Source organism: Myxocyprinus asiaticus, chromosome 35 (assembly GCF_019703515.2).
Source record: "Myxocyprinus asiaticus isolate MX2 ecotype Aquarium Trade chromosome 35, UBuf_Myxa_2, whole genome shotgun sequence".
NCBI classification, from domain to species: domain Eukaryota; kingdom Metazoa; phylum Chordata; class Actinopteri; order Cypriniformes; family Catostomidae; genus Myxocyprinus; species Myxocyprinus asiaticus.
In genome coordinates, this window is record NC_059378.1 from 41,471,312 (window position 1) to 41,484,705 (window position 13,394).

Genomic DNA, 13,394 nt, shown 5'->3' on the forward strand with positions numbered 1-13,394 from the left:
GACAAAAAAAAAAAAAAAAAAAAGGAGAAGAAGTTAATGATTGTGTGGCATTGTAATGTTTTGAACTGCACACTCTATTCTGTCATACTACATATCTGTATGCTGGAGAAAGTGTATAACAGTGGTATGCTATTGCAAACATAGCTTATGCTTTACGTCAACTGCCCTTTTAATCAGTGGATATTCAGTATCATTAATATATATATATATATATATATATATATATATATATATATATATATATATATATATATATATATATATGGTATATTATATAGTAAAAGTATATTTATATTGACTACCATACCAATTATAGCCTACCACAATATGTTTAACTAGATTATAGTATATTTTTAAAGAACTATAGCAGGTAATAAATATATTTATATACAGTATATATTGTATATTATTTAATAAATGTATATTTATATTTAGTATCATCTTGGTACTGAAGCACTGGTAATCAGGGTGAGAAATTAAGGAGGCTTGGGGGCAAAAATGCCCCTAAAATTAAAAATGTGGCAGCAAAAATGTTTTCTCGTTATTAATTAGTATATATATATATATATATATATATATATATATATATATATATATATAAATTATCTGCTATAGTTCTTAAAAAATATACTATTTTCTAGTTAAACATATTGTGGTAGGCTATATTAGTTTGTTGGATTAATGTTGGGCAATCTTTTTGTTTTATTTCTTTTAATGAATTGATTGACGTATTTGACATGATAAATGAGACTCAGTTTGTTTTGACTGGGGAAATAATGCCCTCATAAATGTAAGCTCCTGAAAATCAAATCAGGAGCATTTTTTCTTTCTATTTTTAATGAAAAAGTTCATTTGTGACTGCCAGTGATTCACAAACGCTTTGCGAATCGGCTCTATTGAATCTTTCAAATGATTCGGCTCAAAGGAATCATTTAATAGCGAATCGGACGGCGCTAGCGGAAACGTCATGAAGTGACAGCAGACAGCAGCAGTTCTCGGTGAGTTGAGAGCTGCAGCCGCCCGTTTCCCTTCGAGCTCTGAGGCGGATATTACAGCGGACAGAGAGGGAGTGATCGGACGAAACACAGCGCCCGTGTGGTCGATCAGACCCCCGATTTCCCGGCCTAGCCATGGACGAGCAGGCGGGCCCTGGTGTGTTTTTCAACAACAATAACGACTCGGTTCTTTCCGGCGGACCGAAAGCGCCACAACCGGGTGACGGCGGAGAGGCGGCCCGCGCTCAGTACAGTATTCCGGGGATTTTACACTTTCTGCAGCACGAGTGGGCCCGTTTCGAGGTGGAGCGGACGCAATGGGAGGTGGAACGGGCCGAACTGCAGGTAATGCGCGTTTTCTCTGCCCGTTATTTTCTGAGGCAATTTAAACGCAGTCCGCCAAAAGTCAGCAACACACACATTGAGGGCTTGTTTTTCTCTCTCGTGCTACTACACACACACACACACACACACACACACACATACATACACACAACACCTCCACATTCACCGCAGCAGCACAAAAACTTCTCTCTGTACTGTAACTCAATCCATTTCATCGCATTCAGCGGCTGATCAAGAGATCTGCATTCATGTACTGTGACTAAAACTAACAGGAGAAAGAAATCATTAATTTGCACACACACACACACACACATAGATCTATACACACAAACACACACATTTCAAACACAGAATTTAGAAATCTGCATGTTCCGTTTTGAAATTCCAATGCAATATGTAAAATTCTGAATTCCAGAACATAAATTAGAATTCTGCATGCATTGATGTTTGGAATTCTAAAAATATGCATGCAAAATTTCTAAAAAGAAATGTTTTTTTACATGCATCAGTATGAGGGTGAATCTCACAAAGCCTGACAAGAACATTTTTGGGTCATTTATATAAAAAAATAATTATATTTTGCATATAGACAATAAGGCCAATGTTTTTTTGTTTTGTTTTCACTATTAATATCTGTTGCAAATTGAATTTGTTTTTGATTTGTTGCAACAACAACAACAACAAAAAATATATATTTGAATAAAAAATGTATTTTTAAATCATGGTAGCATTGGTTGTAGTGACTAGAGGTCGACCGATAGTGGATTTTGCCGATATGATAACTAAGGTGGTGAGAAAGGCTGATAGTTTTTAAAATCGATTTATTAAATGTCAACAAAAAAATCTTTACTATGGCGGGCAAAGGTAAAGTGTCCAAATTGAATAAAATCCCAGATGCAGTTTTTTGTCCAACACAAAATCCCAATAATAACCAGAAGAAAACGTGGGACTTTGCAGCCCGAAACACACCAGGGACTCTTATTTTGATATGACGAAATGATGAAAAAACTATCGGCAACTATCAACATAGATTTTTGCCGATAATGATAGTTCCAAAAAGCATCTGTAAAACCGATATATCGGTCTACCTCTAGTAGTGACTTTTGTCCTATTGTGTCCAAACAGGTGACATCCCAGTTTTCATTATTGTACAGTAACGTGAATATAATAAGTACCATGATTAAAAATAATGAGAATTACAAACAAACTAAAAAGTAAAACATTTGGGCATTAATTGTCTTGAAAATGTCACTAATGAATTCACAATGCAAAAATCTTAATGGTCCAAAAAATAGAAAATTTCAGATTTTTTCTTTTTTAACTCTTGATTTTTTTTGGGTGAAATATGACCTGGACATGTTTGTTAGACATTGAATCGGTTGTTACTTTATTTATTTCCCTTTATGACATTTATTCTGAATCGTTTACTTTGATTTTGTGTTGCGATGGAATTCCAAAAATGCACATGCAGAATTCTTAATTCTGCTTCTGAAATATCAGCCTTTGTTTTCCATTATTGCGTGACAAAAGCAGTCAAAAACTGGTGACATCAGGGGTTATTGAGAGCTTTCCAGACGAAACCTGCAGCTCTGTGTCACCATTGGCCTGCTTTATCTGCACAACTCACTAATGCTTCATGACAATGTATCATTGCAACTATGAGGAAATCTCAAGTGATTAATGCTCCCTTGTGCCTACTCCATAGAGCCACTGTACCAAATTTCAATTGAGTAATACTTGTATTGTCTCTTTTTGATCAGTCGCTTATGCTTGTGTAAGTGGTATAAGATAAACCGGCAGGAATAAATCTAAACATGATGTAAAAGCATCTTAAAGCCTTGGTCTAGTAGCCTAATAGTGGCAGGTAAACGTTTGTGTATCCTTGTACAATGTCACGATTTACTGCTCATACAGAGTGAATGAGATGAGATATTTAGACCTAAAAGGCAGCGATTGATTAATGAATGATGTGGAAATGTGCGTGGCATTTATGGGCCATTTACCCTGATGTCCATACAGTCATTCCCTGCAAATGACGTGTTTTATTATGCATGTCGAATAGAGGACAAACCAGAATGTGCAAGAGGACATTATACCGGTCATGTGATAGTTGACTTCTCTTGGCCAGGCAGTGGTTGCCCCTAATTTTCCTTAAAGGTATAGTTTGCTCAAAAATGATAAATACCCACCATAATGTTGTTCCAAATACAAAAGGAACATTTTTGACTAATCTTCATGCAGCTCTTTTCCATAAAATGACGTTCATAGTGACCATGACTGTCAAGATTTAATAGTGACAAAAACATCATAAAAGTGGAGGCCTGGGTATCTCAGCGAGTATTGACGCTGACTATCACCCCTGGAGTCGTGAGTTCGAATCCAGGATGTGCTGAGTGACTCCAGCCAGGTCTCCTAAGCAACCAAATTGGCCCGGTTGCTAGGGAGGGTAGAGTCACATGGGGTAACCTCCTCATGGTCGTGATTAGTGGTTCTCGCTCTCAGTGGGGCGTGTGGTAAGTTGTGTGTGGTTCGCGGAGATTAGCATGAGACTCCACATGCTGTGAGTCTCCGCGGTGTCATGCACAACGAGTCACGTGATAAGATGCGCGGATTGACGGTCTCAGAGGCGGAGGCAACTGAGACTTGTCCTCTGCCACCCGGATTGAGGTGAGTAACCGCACCACCACGAGGACCTATTAAGTAGTGGGAATTGGGCATTCCAAATTGGGAGAAAAGGGGATAAAAATAAATAAATAAATAAAAAAAACTCATGTTTGGGAGAACATGTAACTCGCTTTCATGAGGTTAGGGTGAACATTTTTATTTTGCGTCTTACAGATAAATGACATTAGTGTGAGTAAGTAATGACAGAGTTTTCATTCTTGATTTAACTGTTCCTTTAATGTGTAACACGGGGCAGATTAACGACCCTGACTGCTCTGTCATCAGCTGTTTTTAATAATTATTTCATAACTAGCATGCCTAACTGTCATAGCTCAGAGTTGGTGAGCGTGCAGGAGATGCCGGTATATGTTGAAATCGCCCTTGGGCACTTTCAATTGAAATGAATATAATTTGTTCTGTTTGCATGTAGTACTCCAGTGTAGCATGCAACCTGAAGTATGAGACACCACGGTGTAAAATTAAAGGCCCATTAGCATCACAAACGAGTGTGCAAGAGGCTTGTGTTGTGTGTAGGCAGTGCTGGAGTTACTGTGATTCTGAGAAATGGTACTGAACAGAATCTGTTGAGTTTATAAGATGATGTCGGTGACTCACACTGCTGATGAGGCTCAGCTCTCTCTTTCTCTTTCTCTCTTTTTCTCAGGAATGCCAGGTTTTACCAGAGAGGAATTGGTCACCCAAAAATAAAAAAAAAATTGTCTATTTACTGACCCTCTTACTTTCTTCCATGGAACACATACAGTGAATTTTTGAAGAATACCCTGTCCACAGTTTTTCATGTAATGAAAGTGAATGAGGACTGAAGCTGTCAAGATTAAAAATGATTAAAAAAAAACATGATACGATAAGATACAATAGCTTCGTCTGATGAACATATTGAAATTAAAGTTGTTAAATGCCAATAAAGGTCGCCCGATAGTGGATTTTACTGATACCAATAACCAAGTTGGGCAGTACCTGCCGATAACCGATTAATCAACCGATAGTTTTTAAAATAGATACTGAATCAAAAAATAACACTCAAAGTAAAATAATGCTGAACTTTATTACAAAAATAAACAGTACTGACTGAACCATGAAAATGTATTGTACTTTTTAAAATTAAATAAATATATAAATATTAATATATATGAACTAATATTCAAATTTTAAAGTCAGCTCATTTTTAAATTGACGTTGTTTCCTTAGTCCACAAGAGGGCGCAATAAATACATAAACCATTCAGCACCGTTATATTATTGCAAAGAACATTCCTATCCTGCCTGTTAAAAAAGAGCATTTCATTTTCAACTAATGTGCATAAAATAAATAAATAAAAAGTTTTAGTCGTTCCACATTCTCAAATGACAAGTCAAAAGTGAAATGGGTGGGGAAATGCTTCAATAGACAGTTCACCTGGTGTAACACTTGCACTGATTCCTACTACTCCAGACTCAAGCTTCATAATAACAGCAAAATACCACATTGTTTTTTGTTCAGTACAGTTGTATGTAGAGTAGCAATATTCACAGATAGCAGTGGTATCCGGCTGAACTCGGTGGTGAAGTGGCTCAGACTATGAGCACAGGTCAGGGGGTGTTCAATCAGACAGAACACAACAGACTGTAACCGAACACGAGGATCTCGAGACACACTTTTCCAAGTTGAACATCTTTCCTGACAAAGCATTTAAACAACTCATTGCTTAATCTGAGAAACGCTTATAATAGAGCAAGATGCAATGGCCAAAGACCTCCACCAACTGTAAGGGGCTGTTCACACTGAACTCTTTTGCAACCATCCATTCTTCTTTGTTTCCCTTTGTTTTTATTCAGTGTCTCATGCAGGAGCACTGTTTTTATAATGATGTGTCTAATTAAAAAGAACTTGAAAAGCATATTGAGACACCTGCTTTCTGTTAAACTCTATTTGTTGCACTGTGTCTAGCCTTTTGTAGTGCAAGAATGTGATCGATCTGAAGTCATCGTAAATCAGTGAGGATAAAAAAATTGGATTGAAATCAAACGCGTTTCTGATTTGTTTACACGTTTCTCTCGGCTGCATGAAGATATTAATTTGCTTTCTCACATCACTAGCTTTAAATATGCAACTTAGCTGACTAACAAATGCATAAACATGAGCAGCTGGATATAAACTAATGCAAATAGATGGTAATAGATGGTAACAATCGTGACATTTAACATTTGGGTAGGACTTGCATGTATTTTTGTCACGTTGTTCTAACTGCTTGAGGTTGGCTTTATCATACTGCTGTTTTCTACTAATGCAGCATCTAGTCAGCAAATTAATTACTTTATAATGATATGACAATGTGTACTGTAGTGTACTGTATACATACCTTTTCGTTGTTGATGTTTTAAATCCGCATCTGAAGTCTTTCGCTCTGTAGTCTCACTTGTCAGAACAAACAGCACAAGGCATCAGTGAAGTGATTGTTTTTATTTCGCCTCTAGAGACCGCTCTCATTCTGTATAATGACAGCGGACCCTTCCCAGCACCAGACGCAACAGGGAAAAACTGTCCGTGTGGATTTTTTGACGATAACCAATAGTTCCTAATATCGGTAATCGATATATCGGTCGACCTCTAAATACCAATAATCTTCCTCTCCACTGTACTATAGCTCGCAAATCAAATATGGTGTCGTTTGACATGTTGCGTCAGATTTGGCGTCAAGGAGCGCATTTGTAAATGTCTTAAAGGGTTAGTTCACCTAAAAATGACAATTCTCTCATGATTGACTTACTTTTAAGCCATCCCAGATGTGTATGTCTTTCCTTCTTCAGCAGAACCGAAAAGAAGATTTTTATAAGCACATTTCATCTCTGTATGTATATACAATGCAAGTTTGATGGTCCAAAAGTCATATTTAGGCAGCATAAAAGTAATCCACACGACTCCAGTTAACTTGAAATCGTTGCTGTTTGAAATGACCTAACTCTTGCGTGACGTTCGTTCCTTTGTTGTGTACAAAGCACACGCTTCCGACTTTTCGCGTGAACGTGCCATAGCGCTTACGCCACTGATGCATCAACTACTGTTAGGAAGCGATTTTTATTTTTTATTTTTTTATTTGTTTTAAGTTTTAATTATTGAATTATTTTTTTACACAAACCTATCGGTTTGCTTTAGAAGACATTAATTGATCGACTGGAGTCGTGTGGATTACATTTATGCTGCCTAAATATGACTTGGACCATCAAACTTGCATTGTATAAACATACAGAGCTGAAATGTGCTTATAAAAATCTTCATTTCAGTTCTGCTGAAGAAGGAAAGACATACACATCTGGGATGGCTTAAAAGTAAGTCAATCATGAGAGAATTTTCATTCTTGCGTGAACTAACTCTTTAAACAGCCTTTCTTTTTTGGGGTAACATTGTAAATGGTTGAAGGAAAAATGATCGACACAACACCCAATACCTCAATTTCATGTTCGGTGTTAACAGCTTTACTGCCGTTCTTACTGTCTTATCCAGTTTGTTAAATTTTTCCTAGTAACACTGTCAGTCAAAATCAACATGAACTTAACAATCAATAAAGGTTATATAAATAACCATTTAATAAAGTGTCTTTTTTTTTAATAGCATTTCGTATTAATAGTTGTAAAATCAGTCAATAACCAGTGATGGTGACAGTGGCTTGGCTCCGGTACAATACTCTATATGTAAGTATTCACCAAAATTAAGCTTTTTATACCCTATAAATTCACCAGATGAAGGGTTTTGGTCACAGAGCGACATGGAGAAAATAAAAATAAAAAATGATCTGCAACCGTAGGTGTTGATTTTTGCCTATAACCAATAGCTCCAAAATGCAACTATCGGCACCGATTAATCGGTAAAACCGATATTTATGACGGTCAACCTCTAGTTATAACGCTTGATCTTCACGTAACAGTGCCGGGCGTAAAAATGTAGCTTGATGTTTTGTTCCATGGAGTCTTTATATTGGGGATGTTGGCACAGGTCACACTGACATGGTTTGGTGTGTTTGCGGTGATGGGAGGCCACAACATTTGAATACAGGTGTACGAGATAGACAGGCAAATGTTGTCAGAGAGTTTGTGCAACTGTGTTTTGACTGGCCACATCAGTGATGTCTGGACAGCATGTGAGGTGTGCGTCCAGTCGTGAGGAACACTTGTCTAATATTCTCGTGTCAGTTATCGTCATTTGAGCCCACATGAGCGTCTGCTTTGGTGTCAGCCCGTCTGGATGTCCATTTTCTTTCCACTCACAGAAATGTGCACACTACGTTTTACTTACTGTTTAAATTCACCCTGTGTGTGTGCACAGGAAACTGCTTTTCCTACTTCCTGGTGTCCATAGCAGTTTTCAGATGGTTGCAAACAAACTTTCGTTTAACGAATGGTGGATGATTTCAGAGCGTGGCATAACTCGATATTTTGAAATTTGCAACATTGTTTTCTGTGCATGTGATCATAAATGAAATGACCCATCAAACATCATAATCTCTCTATCATGTGATTTTACCACTACTGCACTTTTATCTACACTGTTTACAGGGTTCACACAAGGTCATTAAAGTGCTTTTAGACGTGTAAGTACTGGAATACCTTGAACATCACCTTGTTTTGATGAAAAGTGCTTGAGATTAAAGCTCCGTGTAATGTGTGTCCATCAAAGATGAGGCGACTCCACTTTCATTGAATAATGTCTTAATATAATCTGTTCTTTACAGTCACATAAAAAAGTAAAAAGAAATATTAATTTTAATCTCATGCAGCATGGATGCACTATGAAACCGAGAGATTCTCGTTAATGTTTGCTGAAGCGGAACACTGTGAACTGCTTGTTGAACTCTTAAAGTGACAGTAACATTTTTAGTGTTTCTTATACAAATGAATGTAAACTCAGTGTTATTACTAGTAAATTATACACATTATTTCAAACAGTGATAGCGCATAATTTCATGATATAATGTTAATTTATATAATGTAGAATTTTTTTATTTTTACAAAGTACATTTTTTATAATCATAATGATGACAGACAAATTATTAAAAGATAAAATATACATTATAACACTTTTTTTCAGGACATGTTCTGTTCAATTCTGTTGCTTGTTCTGCACCTGATCAGTCTGAATGTAGCCCACTAATTATGAAAGTTTATTTGTTTGTGATCTTTTCTTATAGGAAAAGGTATATGAGCAACTCTTATTATAAACTTTGTGCATTTATATTGTGTATTAAAGAACTTTATTTTGATGAGAAAATATAATGAGCATTTTGCTCAAAAAATCTTTCAGAAAATAAAAATTTTTCTGTAATATTTTATTAAAGTGTAATTAAATGGAGTCAAGATTATATCAAATCGTGAACCTCATATCATATATTGAACTGAATCATGTGATAACCATATCGTCCATTCTGTTTACTTGTCTTAATTACTCGAGAACATTGAAATGTTTTCTCAATGTAATTAGTATTGTGTTGTGGTATTGAAACTGGTATTGACAGCTGTCAAATTGCTTTTATACTCTTAAAAATCTAATACGTTGACCGTAGTTTGTTTTTTTAAGGTTTGCATGCGTTTTTAAGTAAACGTACTTACAGTATTTGGCTGAAGTAAACTGAAATTAATTTTTTTAAGTAACATTAACTAGTTACAAGTAAACTTAACTCATCTGTGATTAAGGTATCATTGTTTTTATTTAATTATTAAAATTGAGTTATAGCATGTCTTATACAGTATAAGGGAAATTATGACAGGAATCTCGGTTAGCCGTATGGCACATTTGATTCTCCTCAGTACTTCTTAGTGCACATAAATCCGCACTTTTGTAAAGTAAAATTGAGTAAAGAAGAATGGCTTAAATTTAGCATCTCCAAGTTCAGCAGAGGTAACACTAATCACCCTAATGGTGACTTAGAGGTTGACCAATAGAGGATTTTGCCAATACCGATAACTTAGATTGTGGAAAAGACCGATAACCGATTAATCAGCCGATAGTTTTTAATATCGATTTATAGAATATTAAATTTTCTTAGTCTGCACGGACATAGAGGCCAGAGTGCAAAATGAATCAAATCCCAGATGTAGTTTATTTATTTTTTTAACCAAAATCCCAATAACAATCAGGAAAAAAAAGAAGATTGGGTGTATAATGTGGGACTTTTAACTCTAAACATGCCTGAAATACACCGGTGACTCTTATTTTGAAATGATGGAGACTTGGCTCCATTACAGTGCTCTATATTTAATATTGACCAAATTGAGCTTTTTATAGCCTATCTATTATTATTATTATTATTATTATTCACAATATATGAAGTTGGACACACGTATGTGCTGATGAGGGACGTTTCCATAAAGTCGCATTTTTCTTTGCATGCCCTCGCGTTATCAGTGTAACACGGAGGAATAAAAAAACTATCGCAACTATCTGCATATATTTTTGCCGATAACCAGTATTCCAAAAAGCAACTATCGGCGCAGATTAATCGGTAAAATCGATATATCGGTCAACCTCTACTTCACACAAATCACAACTATCAACCAGCTACAACAACACTAATCATAAGAATTAAAACCATATACATTTTTAAATAACAATGATTTTTTTTTTTTTTTTTCATAAATTCCCTTGTTTTGACCAAACATGCATAATTTATTCAAGTGCAAGGGCTTATGGGTATTCCACACAGATGTAATTTTGTACTTCATAATTTTGAGTTAGTAGTACTCAAAGCCAAAATTTAAAGAACGTATATATTTGAGTTGCGATTCTAAAATGTGAGATTTTAAGTACTATTTAATTAGGACCACTTAATTGTATTTATTAATGACAACTTTAGGGTTTAGAGAGTAACAGTAACTTAATTAAAACTAGTAAGAAGAGTAAAAAATTAAACTTGAGTAAACAATTTTTTTTTTTTTTTTTTTTTTTTTTTTACAATTTGAAAAAAAAAAGTTTCAGAAATGGACATAATAACTGTAATATAGAGCATGTTCAGAATGGCATAGCTATCAACCATCTCTTTCTTCACTCCTTATTTGATCAGATGGCCAAAAGTGAAAACATTTGTACACATAATCACATCAAAATGTTAAATAACCATTTATTTTCTTTTATTTCTTTTAGGCACAGTAAGTGGATGCCAGAATTAACATGTAACGTCATGATGAGTGTAGCATAATGCTATTTAAAATGTTTATTGTTGCATGCGGTTTAAAAAAATAGTATGGAGTATAAACTGCACAGTAAGCACACATTGCATTCAGAACATCGTGAGAGACTGAGCAATAATTGTGACTTTCCCCTTATTTGATGCGTTTGTGTAATTCGATTCTAATCTAAGATTCTCCAAGTTTGTCGTCATTCTTCAGAGCAGCGAGTTTCTCTCCTTGTGAACCATTAGGAAGGACAGGATGTTCATCCAGAGGACAAATGCAGAAGTAAATAATTCATCCAGGTCTGGGTTTCCCTCTGCTGTCGTTGGGTTTGTGTATGCATGGACGTGTTCAAGCGTGTGAATGCGTGCCCATCTGTGTGTGCCATCGGAGCTGCATGCAGAGGAGACCTGTTGAAACAGCCAATCGTATTCACACAAGCCTGAGTGTCCTGCTTTCTCAAGTTTCCTTGCTCGAGGATTGTTGTCGGGTGTGGTAGGTTGACGCCCTGTGTACATGAGTTTCTAGCTGCCTTCTAGGGCTGGGCAATATAGTAAAAAAAAATATTTCTTTTTCAGCTTTTTGATGTCACGATGATTTAATTTGTCTATTTATTATGTTGCTTTTTCATCATTAATTTCTACAAATGGCTATTGTTGCAAAGTAGATTTGAAAATATTTAATGCAAGAATTAAAATACAGTTTAGGGATGCAGCCATTGGTCTGACAAGCCCAATCCAAATCCAATACCATGCTTATGTAATGGTCAAAACATCAAGCTCCAAAAATTCGTTAAAGCACCATTAAAGTAGTCCATATGAATTGTGCATTTAATGTAAAGTTTACGATAGCTTTGTGAATCTCAAATATCTCCTTGTAATAAATTAAATATATAGTTTGCATGCAATTCATCAGGTTTTGAAAACAAATTTTATATTAATTCACTGTTAACTAGCCCACAATCAGACACTGTAAGGTCAGCGTATTCCTGGAGTGTTCCGTCAAAATAAAAGCCCCAGGATTACAACTGAAATATATTACTATTGTATAATAACTTTTTTATTGTTTATTATTTTTAATGTTGTTATTATTGAATATACAAAACAATAAAAATTATAATAATTATTATTTTATTATTTATATTAAATCACAATAATATTTAAATCCAAAAGAATAACTGTGTCATTGAAAAGTGGACTGATATCCTATTACACCTAAAATGAACAGAGTCCTAATACAAGTTGAAAAAAATGTGTAAAGAGAACTGGTTTCATTTCTAATAAAGACTTTTACTGAAATTACTGTTAGTTTTGCTGCTGCATTATCCAGTAGACTATTTACCCTGTAGAGTCTCACATATGAAAGAATTGTCCGAAAATTATAATTTTTTGACATCAAACTGTTTTTAGTACCAAACTAGACAAACTATAAAAAGAAATCGTATTTTCTTTTTTTTTTTTCTGTATCATATTTGATACATTAGGCTTTAAAGGTCATTATCCTCATTTTTGTGTAGGACATATGTTATTGAAGTTTTTCTACAGAGGTAAATCTTGGGGTATTATCAGAGGACTCTCTGGGCTTTTCAGAGATACCAAATGTTTGAGTTTGGCCATGACAGCTTCCTCTCCTTAGTCTATAAATATGGATTGAAATGTATCACTGTACAAATACAATATGAGAAAAATATTCTTTTTTTATAACTATTTTAATCATATGTATTTAATGCACCAAACACTATATTGACATTTAAAAAAGGAACATTGTAAATCTTTTTTCACTGGGTCTCAGGAACTTATGGAAAGAAGACATCATAATAGCTTATAATGTAAAATAATGAGAAATGTATAATGACAGAGCAGACTGCATATATGAAAATACACAGAAATATTAGTTCACACTTTATATATTATAACATGTACATGTCAGAATTTTCAAAGCTCTGTGATGTTTTTTGTGGTGTGCATGAATGTAATGATGATTGAGAGATATTCCTCAAAAGCCTTTTGATACATGGATTTCAATAGGGGGTTTTCAATAAAATAATATTCAAAATTTTAATCAAGCACAAGTTGCTTATATTCTGCAAATACTCATTTTAAAATATCAGTAACAATATAATCATTACTGTCACTTTTACTTTATTAAAATAAGCTGTCATTTATCCCAACATAAGAGTCACTTGTCATTTTAAATAGATCAATATAAACATTGAAACCACTTTGTTTTC

General features: G+C 34.9%; 1 protein-coding gene across 2 annotated transcripts in view; it reads left to right on the forward strand.

Moving 5' to 3' along the window:
• Positions 1–963: 963 nt before the first annotated feature.
• Positions 964–13,394, forward strand: part of LOC127426476 (striatin-like) — a 62,405-nt gene continuing 49,974 nt past the window's right edge. For both annotated transcript variants that reach the window (XM_051673328.1, XM_051673329.1), the window contains exon 1: positions 964–1,340. In XM_051673328.1, coding sequence (XP_051529288.1) covers positions 1,131–1,340 — 210 coding nt within the window. In that variant the 5' untranslated portion in view covers positions 964–1,130. The remainder of the gene's footprint in view (positions 1,341–13,394) is intronic.